This window comes from Alligator sinensis, unplaced genomic scaffold (genome assembly GCF_000455745.1).
Source record: "Alligator sinensis unplaced genomic scaffold, ASM45574v1 scaffold1133_1, whole genome shotgun sequence".
NCBI lineage: Eukaryota > Metazoa > Chordata > Crocodylia > Alligatoridae > Alligator > Alligator sinensis.
Window position 1 is genome coordinate 1,171,035 of NW_005842285.1, and position 13,298 is coordinate 1,184,332.

The window sequence follows — 13,298 nt, forward strand, 5'->3', positions numbered from 1 at the left end:
GACCCACTCCCAAGAAAGGGGAAATTCTCAACAACATTTACACAGGTCAGCCTTTGCCTATCCAAAAAGACATCAGAAGAACAGCCTTGTTCTGCCAAAACTAACAATATCCCCATAACTATGTCTTTTCTACCTAGAAAAAGCTTCTCAAGACAATCCAAGGTAGGAAGCCAACTGGTACATAGGTATTATCCCACCCCTCCCAGATTGATAGGTAAAATGATTAAGAAACCAAAGACAGAAGTAGCATAGGAAAAAAAACCTGAATTCCTGGACATGGGACTCGTCCCATGACTGGGCAGTTAACATTAGGGGCTATAGGCTGTACAGGCGGGATAGAGAAGGCAGGAAAGGGGGGGGGTGGCACTCTATGTCAAGGAGCACTACACATCCTCTGCCAGCAGAATGGGGTCAGGGGAAGGGCAAGCTGAAGTGCTCTGGGTCAAGATCCAGGGGGGGCAAGGCGAGAGGGATTTGACGGTGGGGGTCTATTACAGACCCCCCAATCAAGAGGAGGAGCTGGACAGGGAATTTTCAGGCCAGCTTGCGGAGACACTAAAAGCAAGGGATGTAGTTGTCATGGGCGATTTTAATTACCCGGACATATGCTGGGAGGAGCAGTCAGCCGGGACGGACCGCTCCAGGAGGTTCTTGGCCGAGTTGCAGGACCTCCACTTGATTCAGGAGGTGCACAGTCCCACCAGAGGAGATGCTCTGCTGGACCTGGTCCTGGCCGCAGGCGACGACCTGGTAAGAGGCCTCCAGGTTCTTGACCACCTGGGCAATAGTGATCATCGCGTGCTGGAATTCACCATCCAGCGCAGAGTGTCAAGGGCCCGCAGCAAGGTGGTAGCCCTAGACTTCAGGAGGGCCAACTTCAGTGAGATGAGGAGATTAGTGGGAGAGGAACTGGGGTCCTTGAGGGCAGAGGAACTCAGCGTCCAAGAGGAGTGGTCGTTCCTTAAGGAAACGATACTCGGGGCCCAAGGGGTGTCCATCCCGACAAGAAGCAAGGCGGGCAGGAGTGTCCAAAAGCCCCCCTGGCTCACCAAGGGTGTCCGGGAATGCCTGCTTGCCAAAAGGGTGGCGTACGCCCGGTGGAAGGGGGGTGTAATCTCCAAAGAGGAGTATACCTCCTCTGCTCGGGCCTGCAGGCGGGCTGTTAGGAAGGCCAAGGCGGAGATAGAGCTCGGATTAGCGTCCAGGATTAAGGATAACAAAAAGTCCTTTTTCAAATATATTGGGAGGATGAAGAAGGCGCCGGGTAATGTGGGGCCCCTGCAGGATATGCGGGGCAATCTGGTGGTTGCGTCAGAGGATAAAGCGGACCTCTTTAACCAATTCTTCACCTCCGTTTTCTTGTGCAGGGACCGGGACTTCCCTGCTGTGATAGAAGCCGGACGCGAGGGGATCGCCTTCAGACCTCAGGTTGGGGAGGACCGGGTTAGAGAGCTTCTGGAGGGGCTGGACGCGTTCAAGTCAGCGGGTCCGGATGCTCTCCACCCCAGGGTGCTGAGGGAGCTGGCTGGGGTTATTGCAGGGCCCCTGGCACGGCTCTACGAGCGATCGTGGTGCTTGGGCCAGGTGCCAGACGATTGGAAGGTAGCTAATGTGGTCCCCATCTTCAAAAAAGGGAAAAGGGAGGACCCGGGCAATTATAGGCCCGTCAGTCTTACCTCAATCCTGGGGAAGCTCTTTGAGAAGATCATCAAGGAGCACATTTGTGATGGGCCGGCATCCGAGATGATGCTCAGGGGCAATCAGCATGGATTTATTAGGGGGAGATCATGTCAGACCAACCTGATTGCCTTTTATGATCAGGTCACAAAGGCCATGGATGCAGGTGTCGCGGTGGATGTAGTCTTTCTGGACTTCAGCAAGGCCTTTGACACCGTCTCTCACCCCATCCTAATTAGTAAACTAGGCGACTGTGGCATAGATGCCTACACGGTCAGATGGATTGCAGATTGGCTGAAGGGTCGCACTCAGAGGGTGGTGGTGGATGGATCATATTCGACTTGGGGGGAGGTGGGTAGTGGAGTCCCTCAGGGCTCGGTCCTGGGCCCTGCGCTGTTCAATGTCTTCATCAGCGATCTTGATGTTGGGGTGGAGAGCAACCTGTTTAAATTCGCTGATGACACCAAAATTTGGGGGGAGGTGAGCACGCTAGCAGGGAGAGAGAGATTGCAGAAGGATCTGGATAGGTTACAGGGGTGGGCAGACAGGAACAGGATGCGTTTCAATACGGACAAGTGCAGGGTGCTGCACTTGGGTAGTAGGAACCAGCAGCACACTTATAAGATGGGGAGCTCCCTACTTGAGAGCACGGAGGCGGAAAGGGATCTTGGTGTCATTATTGACTCCAAGATGAACATGGGCCGACAATGCGAGGTCATGGTTGGCAGGGCTAACCGGACCTTGTCGTGCATCCACAGGTGCATCTCGAGTAGAGCCAGGGAGGTGATCCTCCCCCTCTATGCGACGCTGGTCAGGCCGCAGCTGGAGTATTGTGTCCAGTTCTGTGCGCCCCATTTCAGGAGGGATGTGGACAACATGGAGAGGGTCCAGAGGAGGGCCACCCGCATGATCCGGGGACAACAGGGCAGACCCTACAGTGAGAGACTGCGGGACTTGAACCTATTCAGCCTCCACAAGAGAAGGCTGAGGGGGGACCTGGTGACCGTCTATAAACTCACTAGGGGGAACCAGAAGGGTTTGGGGGAGACGCTGTTTCCCCTAGCCCCTGCTGGCATAACAAGGAATAATGGGCACAAGTTGATGGAGAGGAGGTACAGATTGGACATCCGAAAAAACTACTTCACAGTCAGGGCGGCTAGGAGCTGGAACCAACTTCCAAGGGAGGTGGTGCTGGCCCCTACCCTGGGGATCTTTAAGAAGAGGCTGGATACTTACCTGGCTGGACTCATTTGAGTCCCGTTTTTGTTTTTAGGGTTTTTTGTTGTTCTCCCGCCCTGGCGGGGGGTCGGGCTAGAAGATCTATTAGGTCCCTTCCGACCCTAAAACTATGAAACTATGAAACTATGACATTTAAAAAAAAAAAAAATTCAGGTCTGGACTGTAGATCAAGTGACAAAGGTTGGTGGCATGTTCTAAAAATCTCAGCTTCTCACCCAAGACAATTCAGTGCTGCACTCTACACTCAAGGGTCCCAATTTCAATGTCATGCACACCAATATAATTCCACCAAATCAAATCGTGTGCACTGATTTACAGTGCACAAGGCCAGAATCTGGTGTAGAAGCTTTGCCTGGCCAAGGAATGCATGGAAAACTCATGGGATTGAATGTGTAATCACAGTGAAGTCGGGCTGGAAGGGACTTCCAGAGGTCATCTAAGTCCAACCTCCCGCCTGAGGCAGGATCATCCCTATCTAAACTGAAACCAATAGGTAGCATGGAGAGCAAGCAGTCTCCTTAGTTAAAGGGCAACTGAGATTCCTGCTTCCGAGGCACAGGAGTTCAAATGATCCATTTGGCTCAGAGCTCCTTGTCATCTGATGCAAGATGCTTAGTGCCCTTAGGGATGGTGCTGAGGCAGGCTCAGGTGTCCTGGGAGGTCAAGTAGAGAGATAGCCATCGTATGTGGGAGGCTGCTAGCAAAATGAAGGCATTGGGCTGAGACATCTCGAACTTCTCTAGACCGCCTTCAACTGAGAAACCAGGACAACTCCAAACCCAAAGTTTTGGATGCCACCAGAAAGACACCCCACAAAAAATCCAAACTTTGGCAAGGCATGGAAAGTGCTCTCATCCCTCTGCTTTATCTGTGGCAAGCTGGGGCATTTTTGATATTCTGGACATTGTGTCTGGTAGCTGTATGAGAGGTTGGTTTAGAACAGGTTAGACAAACACCAGTCTAGGATGAGTAAGTTAAAGATGATCCTAGCTTGAGTAGAGGGTTGAACTAGATGACCTCCCCTCCAGCTCTACTTTCTTATGGTTTATAGCAATTTTTTTTTTTTTTTTTAAAGGATGATCCAGCTTTGCAAATGCTTCCTGGAAACTATGGGAAACTAGAATAAACTGGAAAATGTGCCAAGATGGAAAGATCCTAAGGCATCTTCAGAGCTCATCATATGAGCAAAAGGCGTGCCAGAGACAGGCCCATTTCTTACAAAACTCAAAGCCTTGTGAATAATGGCAATGATGATTAGGAAGACCAAGACAGTTTTTCAGGGTGAGGCAAAACAAAAACATCCTTGCCATTACAGCTATAATTAGCAGAGCAGCATGCCTGATCACAGATGAATACCCAGCCTTCTGCACAGTTCATTCAGGCAAACAAAGGATCATCCCAGGACATCTACAGTCAGGAACTCAAGAAATCATGTTCTGTATGAGCTAATATCGACACAGAAACTGCTTCCATTAACTCTACGCCCCCAGGCGTAGGAGCAGATTCTCCAGCTGTCAGAAAGTCATGGAGCTGGATTGCAAACTTCAACTCTAGTCATGGCAAAGGTTCCCTTTCTACTTCTTTCTATAGACTTCTTCATCTCCCTAAATAATTTGCATTTCAAGACATTTTTAGTCAACTCTCCCTGCTCTCTTCTTTGCTCCTTTTCATTAGAAGAGGAAGCAAGGTGTGCCATCTGGCAGGACAATGAGCAGTTGATGTTACTGATTTTGGCAAACCTGAATCCCAGACAAGCATGTTTCTATTGGTATGTTCAGATTTGTACGCCTGGCCACAAGAGTTCAGCTTCCAGCCGCTGATTGGGAATAGGACCTTACCATCCCCATCACCCATCAGGCATAATGCCTCACTACGGCAGTGTCAAATCTCTTGACTTCATCACAGCTCTGACCACAGCTGTCATGTTCCTTAAAGCATGTGCTTGCATGAGATTCATGGTTTTTACCTTTAAAGATACACTTCTAGTGGTTATTGGGGATGGCTTGAAGATACTTAAAAACAAAAGCAATGAAATAGACCCCAACAATTGTTCTCAGAAGTCTTGAATTGTTGGGTCTTGTCTCTTGATTAAGCTTTTTTAGCAACACAGCTAACTCCAGGTTATCGAAGTGACTTATGCCTCATTAAAGTGTCCCAAGATCGTCAAATGGAAGATATCAGGTTTGGCAAGGGCACTGACTCATTCACCCTATCACTACCCCCGAGATCCGATATAGATATTCTCCGTCCACTAGATCCTACCAGAGCAATTGCCATCTCCTCCGTGTTGAAAACAATAGCCCTGTCTAAATCTTGTCCAGCCAACTGGACCCAAACTTGCTCGTGGAACCGTTTGCATCCACACAACATGGCCAAGAGCCATGAAAAATATACCTATAATGCTAGGCCACATCTGTAATCATTATGCTGGCAAGAGTTTCCACGTTGCCCAAAGACATAGGGGGTGTGATCCCTGTATGACACAGCTCTACTGTCATGGGGCTCATAATATAAACACCATTATTTAAACACTTTTACCATATTGGTTATTGTGCTCTAGGTGAGCAGCGTTAATACATCAGTATAAGCATAGCTTGCCATGCCAATATTCCTCTATTGATAGAGTGCCCCTAGCAGGGACCTGGTCTTTGCAAGCCGGTGACCTGAATTGTTGCTACAATCATACTCTAAAACATAACCAGATTCTAGCTCTAGTTTCATAGTAAATGCAGAAAGGAGAGAGAAAATATGAGAGAGAGCGAGAGCGAGAGCATGAGCATGGGGCTCAGGCAGAGGATTCAATTCATTGGCTATTTGATGTACAGGCTGGTTCTAGGATTGCATTTCAAGGGTTTCAAGCTCCAGCCGCTAAGCTTGTGAGCTTGCTCCCGTGGACTCCAAGGTGTTCCCCATCAATTTAACATACAAGTAAACTAGACACCTTCTCTTCCTCCACAAACCATTTCCACAGCCCCCAGACTGCAAGGGACACTATATTCATCTCCCTCTCATCCTGGGGAAGGGTCACTATAACTCTTTCCACCCCCACCATCCCCTTCTACCCCTCAACCTTCCCCTCCATCGGCACAGCTAAAAGATACAAGCTCATCTGCACCCCGTACTCTGCAACCTTCTGCGTGTGGCCTCCCTAGTACCCACAAGCTGTCTTTGAGCTGTACAAAGATGTCATGACTCCCAAGATCTTCCTAGCCAGGCGTTCAGCCCACATCAGTCCCCTGTTTTAATCTCGCCACTGCTTCCTTCTCCACACTTCAATTCAAGCTTCCCATCACCACCTTCTCCTCCCCTCATCCTCCTTTTTCATGGTAGACCTCCTTTCATCATCAGTGGCGGTGATCGTTCACTGTCAAGGATGATCAAGGAGCCTACCCAACTTGTTTTACAGGAGGAGGCCACTGGGCATCGGCAACTGCATGGATCTTGGCGGAGGAGAAGCCTATGCCCGGTGGCAAGGAGATCCAAGGCAACTGGGGTTACTCTTCCACTGCAGCGTTCATCTGCTTTCGCAGCTATTGAAGCCATATGTCTTCTGCATCCACCTAGATTCATAGGCGTTAGGGTTGGAAGGGACCTTAGCAGATCACCGAGTCCAACCCCCTGCCTTGGGCAGGAAAGAGCGCTAGGGTCAGACGACCCCAGCTAGGTGCTTGTCCAGTCTCCTCTTGAAGACCCCCAAGATAGGGGAGAGCTCCACCGTTGATGTTTTTGCATTGTGTTGTACTGCTCTTTGTCTGATACCTCACCTTTGACCATACCAGGAGTGCAAGACTCCTAACAGTGTTGCTCTTAGGGGCATCGGTGCAAGCAAGCCTCTCCACCCTGTCGAAGCGGCAGTCCATGGAGAGGAGACCTCCTTTACCCAGCCAGTACTGCCAGCCTCAGAGTCCTGCATCAGCTCCCTGAGGCCTCCTACATGCTGCCTCTGCACATGACATCCCTCCTGAGCTGGTTTAGAAATGTTATCCTTGCACCTTTGCACGTCTCCCGACTCTGCCATATCTGAAGCCGGTTTCAGAATTCCTCGGGGCAGCTACTGTACCTTTTACCTGCCATCACGTGCCAGCAAAATAAGAAAGCCCGAAGTGTGCGCGCGTGCCCATGCAGGGGGAACAGCTGGGAAAAAGAAGCTGGTTGTTAACTTGGGAAGGACAGCACAGAGTAGCAGCAATACAAGGAGTTGGGAAACGCTGTCTAAATTATAATCGTCAACTCCTACATGTAGGAATGCAACTTGCTTCCACTAGCACTAGGATGGGGCAGCCACGGTAATGGGGAAACTGGGTAACAGAGGTTCAGGTAAGAACTAGCCATAGTTTTCAGATATGCATTTTACCAAGCAAGATAAAGACTGGGCACAGAAGCAAAACTAAGAGGAAAACTGCTTCTGCTAGATAGACACTTTATCAGGGCTTTTTAAGAATATCCTAATGGGAGCGCATGGGCAGAAATGGTTTTGCTAAGTGGTTGTGGCCAGGGCACAAAGCGGGCAGGCTGCAAAGAACCTTCTCCACCTTTGCTTGCTCAAGACAGCCGTCTTGCACGAGGCATGGAGGTGCTATTTCTCCTGCCACAAGCTTCACCACCCCGGCCAGCCGTAACACCCGGCACTGCATGGACTGCGCTCCACGCGGACAGCCTTGCTGGGGCACGACCCCCCTTCATCCACGCCCTCAAGTCCAGCTTGAGTCTCCTAAACTTCCCCAGCCTTTATTAAATTCACCTCAGCTTTACAGTGGCTTTGAACAAGTCCTGAGGGTCTGTACGTGAAAGCGAATGCTCTGCAATAAAAGTCTCATCTAATAACACCCTTTGGGGACACGGTGAATTCTCAACCGTCTGAACCCCTCAAATCCAGAACAGATTCACGTTGAGGAAATGCGCTCCAGCTCAACCCAAAATTAAGGACTTTCCAGAGACTACACAGAAGTTCAGACTAGATGAACGCTCACAGACTGGGAATATTCTGCTTATTCTCTATGAATAAATACCTGTGTGGCAATGTTACTATACTTCAAGAATTCCCCCCCCACCCCCCAATGAAAAAAGACAAGACACTTTTTTTCAAAACACAAGGAGATTTGCCCAAAACTTCATTCTTTTCTTAAAGAGAGACACGCATCCTACCTTTCTACGTCAGGGAAGTCCTTGCTTCAGGAAGACGCTTTTGACACAGAAGCCATGAATGCGAGAGAAAACATTTATCATGAAATACTCCATTTATCTGGGAGTTTCCAAACACAAGCGCCCATTTAAAACCAGGGCTCTTCATCTGCCAATTCAAAAAGGACTCTTTGTCCTGGGATTACAAGGCAAATTATGTGTTTCTTTTTAAACTTAAGGCAACTTCCTGGGTTAGAAACCCACCACCAACAGCAACAGACCAACTCGCATTCAAAGGGGGAGTTGCTCCCTTGCTGAATATTCCAGAAATATTACGTTAAACATAACCCTTAGCCCAGTACAAACGTGGCCTTTTGCTCAAAAAAGGCTGCTGCTTTGAGTTGGATGAGCTCTACAAGCAGAGCTCTAACAACTCTTCTTTAGGCCGGCATGAGCAAAGAGTTTATCCGAGATATGATACAAGACCATGCCGCAGGTCACCCAGTCGACTAGGGATAAATCGAGACTTTCCCGTTACAAAGGGGATTGTATCGGGAGAAGAAGAGAACCACCTGCAAGTATGCGCTCAGAAGCAACCAGCTGGAGGAAGGCTAGGTAGCTTTAAACAGGTGCTCGGGAAGAAATTCATCTACACGGAGACAGGCAGTCCCGGCAGAGAACGAGAGCTGCAGCTAGCTCTCGGCACGGACCTGGCCAGAAGACCCTCGAGGCGGTGAGTCTGATCTTCAGTTCGCTCACCTTCCCTTTTTGGCATGACCAAAGCTAGTGCTGAAGACTCACCTCTATGGCCTCTGAGGATGGATATATGGTTTTGCAAAGAGCTCAAGACCCTCTTGAGGCGGGGTGTCCATGCCCTACACCCTGAGGCTGCAGATCTCATCTGATACGGATGGATAATGCTCACTGGAAATCCTGCCCCGTTGCGCAAGCCTAGATGTCCAAGAAAGGAGACAGTTCCTCTCGCTTCCTTCTTCCAGGGACACATGCTCGACACAGAGCAGGATTAGGCCCTTCTGACGTAATGGCCTGGAATGGCTCTCGAATAAAGGAATAACCATGCCGATTTATCCTGTTCACGATCTATGATGCATCAGCCCAGCTGCCCATAGCTGCAGCCAGATTGCTTCACAATCTGAGGAGCAAAAGGGCCAAACCTGGGCTCACCCCCTGCCCCTCCACCAACATACCCATGCATTTAAATGCCACTCGGTATGGGCTATCTAGTGAAGGGTGGGCCACGATGCTGCCCATGTGTCACAAGAGGCACGGGCAGCCTCTGCATGGGGCACACGGCAAGTCAGGAAGGGGCAGACAGCTCGGCTGAGGATAGGACAGGAAGCAGAGCAACAGATGGGGCAGGGGAAGGGGATCAGAGGGCTTAATGTGCATCATGCCTGCTAGAAAGGTTGGCTCCCACTCAGGGCCAGACAGGCATGGGCGAACTGGGCGGCCGCCCGGGACCCAGACAGAAAGGGGACCTGAAAATGGTAATTTTTATTATTATTATTATTACTAATATCATCTCTGGTGAAGGGGGGCCCCAATACTAAAAGTTCATCTGGGGCCACCAGGAGTCTAGGTACGGTGCTGCCCCCCAGTCTAGGGTACACAGAGTTGGCCCAACTCTGCTCGCTTCTCCTGCTGTCCTCACTGCTGTGACCTTAGTCTAACCCAGGGCAGGAGGCTGCGTCTTACACAGGTGGAGCAGGAGTGAACAAGAAGACGCATGATTTCTGCAATAAGAGCTATTGTGGGGCAACAGGATGCAGGCCCAAGGCACAATCCAGTTTCATCAGAAGACTTGTGCCCGCTCCGAGCAAAGGGAAGCCTAGACTGCTCTATTCGCAGAAAGCTGATGAGAGGCTTACAGAGCTTGGGGTTACCGCGTGCAGAACAAGGAGCAAAACTCCTCCACCTCTCCCCAGGGACAAGGGTGGATGCTTTAAGTGTCAGGGCATCCTGGCTGGCTGCTTTTCACTGTAAAGGATCCTTCCCTCCCAAATGGCTCTCCCAGAAAGATTCCCCAGCTCCTCAACCATCTCTTGGCTCACTTCCACATCAGAATCAGACAGCCGGGAGTCCCTGACAGTGGATCATCTTGGTCCCCTGAACTTGAGCAATCTGCACTGCGCTGAAGCAGAAGAGGACGTTAGGTGGACTTCTTACTAGCTCATCAGGTCAAAGGCATTTCTTTTTTGCCAGGCCATGAACAAAGAAGTGATGACATGGTTCGCACCTCGAGAGGTGCCGCTATAAAGCCAGCTTCTACAGACTTCAGATCCAGGGAGTGCTATGTCCTGTGAAAAGCCGGCCGGAGGTGAATGTGAACCCCATGTGGGGGTGCACATCCAGGCTCAAAATTAGCCAACACTGGCAGCCAAACACAACCATACTAGGCTGGCAGGCTGGTGGAGTGCGGACCAGCAACATCCCACAGCTGTGTAGGTAGCGGGTCAGTATGAACACCCCGCTCTTCGTGGACCAGCGAAGGACCACCGTGCCTGCCAATGCATCTACCGTTCTCTCTTGCAGAGCTCAAGCACGTACAGCTGGCTTTGCAACAGCAAACTTCTCCCCCCTGCCCCTTCTCAGTGCTCAGCAGGCTGCATAACCCACCCACCCCTCACTGCAGACTGAGATGCCACCATCCACCAAAAGCCAAATTTCAAGGTGACCTGAGTGTAAGGCAACACCTGCAACGTGGAAGTCTATGGGCCTCATCTTCAACTGCTGGAAGTCTGGTAGGACTCAATGCACCTTTACACCAGCTGACAGCAGCTGAAGAGTTGGCCCGTTCCCATAAAATGCAAAGACTCCCCCCCTCTCCCAACGGCAGCACAGGAACGCGATTCAGTCCTTCCATCACGGATCAATGTTCCCTTCAGCCTTACCTTGATTGAGGTAGGTCAAGGTTTCTTCGTGCATCTTCACGGCAGGGGATGTAGCTGTACAAAGAACATACTGAAATGGAGGCACTTTGGTTTCATTCTCGGGAGACAACTGAGGTTCCTCCTGCTTGAAGATCGGCAGCGCCAAGACATCGCTGAAACATAACCAGCAACACACGCTTAGTAACAGCATCTGAAGAGGGACACGTGGTCAGAGCCCAAATGCGAACAATTCTCTTGCACTGGATGTAAGAAGCAATGCATGACACGTGCTAAGAGGTGAAAAAGGAGCCGGGGTCAGACAAAACAACCACAAACGCACTTGCCCTGCATTTTAATGCATTAGTAAAATGGAAGATCACCAACCATCTATTGAGTTGGCAAACACCAGGTCTGATGAGCGTGTGTACCCACAATACCACCTCTTCCCAGCGAGAAATTAAATAATAAAAACCTCTTCAAATGTTTGGGTCCACATCTAAAAGAAAAAAATGAAGACATTTTTTTTTTTTTAATTGTTAAACCATTTTGAACATAAGTCTTAATGAGCTCTCTTCCAAACACCGGATTGTGTTTTTACTAAAACTAAGTAAAATTGGCCATGTTTCTAAGTTCCTTCTATTAGCTCACCGTCCCTCTCCTCAACAAAGCAAATATCCATGTGCCTTTCCTCGCTGCGGCCAAGGTCCTAGGCTCCTAGCCATACCCTTGCACCATCTCACCCTGCACCAATCTGAATACTCTTCCTGGAAACCACTTCCAACATCCAGAACCAACAAGCTTGCTCTGAGCTAGTCACTCCCCATCCCAAAATTAAGCTCTATATCTAATAGTGCAATCGCCCCGGTCATTTCGATCTAGCCAAGGTAAGTTAAGATGTGGCAGCTTAACCAATGTTGGGTCCTTGGGAGGGACCCCCACTATACCCATCACTGCGCTTTGAAGGCAGTCGGGTTGCATGTGCCTCATCCTCCCACGCTGAACAGGATTTGACCCCCACATCAGGCAGGGCCAGGACTTCGATCAAAATGCCATAGCCTGTTGAGGGTTTTGGTCCATAAGGGAGTAGCCAGGCACCACATCCCGGCTTTCCCCAAACAGAACTGCCTGTTGCCCTAGCCCTTCTCTTGTACTAAATTAAAAACCTGCAACATTTCAACAGATTTCGGATGCACACACCCAGCTGTCAGGGCTGCTGCGATAGACCCAGCCCTGACCCCCTTACACTTAAACAATATCCATCATGATCTACAGCAAAGGTGGGCAATTATTTGGGCTGGAGGGCCACTTAGGGAGTTTTGGTGAGCTGTGGCGGGGTGGTGTGCTGACCTGGCCAGGTGCAGCCTAGGGAGTGGTGCAAACCAGGGGGGCAATTGATCCTATCCACCCCAGATCCCATCCACTCCCAGAGGCACCAGACAGAGCGGGTGGCCAGGTGGGGTCTTCACATAGAGACCAGCCCAGGACTCCTGCGGGCATGGGATGGGGCCATGGGTGGGTGGGGACACACTCCCCGCATCGTGGTTCCTCTGCTGTCACTGCCCCACGATCCCGGCTCTGTCTCTGCCTGCCCATCCTGCTCCCAGGAGCTACTCCCCACCTACGCACAGCCCCATCTCATTCGCCCGCAGGGGTCCCAGACCAGTCTCCACGAAGAGCCCACCTACCAACCCGCTCCATCTGGCACCCCCAGGCCAGGGTGCCTGGGCAGCAGAGCCAGGTCCGGCGGCGGTGGGGACACTGGTAGTGACAGCCAGAGGGAGCTGCCACCAGCAAGGCTGCCAGGAAGCTCCAGCTGCCGCGCCACCCCAGCCCCACCGTGCACCCGGGGGTGGTGGTAGTGGCCTCACGCACCACGGCCCGGGCTGAGGGACCCTCTGAAGCCCAGATAAAATCCTTTGGCAGGCCACATCCCATGGGCTGTATTTTGCCTCCCCCCTATCTACAAAAGGATGGGTCAGAACAAAATCATTTATACCCAAGCATGAGAGTAAGGAACTAGACGCCAGTGCCAGCAGCCCTATTCTTTTCTGCCGTAGGATAAGAAGCAACATTAGCCTTCCTCCCTTCTCTGACACTGAGCTCTACTTCTATGCACGGTGTCCTGTTTGCTTGTGTGTTTAATGCAGGAATCCCACCCGATCAGACCGATGCTGAGCCAAGACTACCTGCTGCCTCTGAACGGAGGGCTAGGCTACTCTTTTCTAGGCAGCTCTTTTCTCCAGGCTTGTTCCTCCCCCATTTATGGAGGCAGCAGCTCCCAAGCACCTCTGTGTGTATAAAGAAGCAGCAAAAACCAGCTGCAAAGAAACACAAATGTGGAAAAATGTGTGTTGGCACGCTTGCTCGGAA

General features: G+C 50.6%; 1 protein-coding gene across 4 annotated transcripts in view; it reads right to left on the minus strand.

Annotated features, from left to right (window-relative positions):
* Nucleotides 1–13,298, minus strand: part of TFCP2L1 (transcription factor CP2 like 1) — a 53,093-nt gene that overhangs the window by 37,555 nt on the left and 2,240 nt on the right. The window contains exons 1-2 of one of the 4 annotated variants that reach the window (XM_025209349.1): nucleotides 12,925–13,262; nucleotides 10,950–11,101 (exon numbers count right to left, since the gene is read on the minus strand). In XM_025209349.1, coding sequence (XP_025065134.1) covers nucleotides 10,950–11,101; nucleotides 12,925–12,932 — 160 coding nt within the window. In that variant the 5' untranslated portion in view covers nucleotides 12,933–13,262. Of the gene's footprint in view, nucleotides 1–10,949; nucleotides 13,264–13,298 lie in introns of those variants that run through there. The other 3 variants (XM_025209351.1, XM_025209350.1, XM_025209348.1) reach the window with 3 other exon arrangements.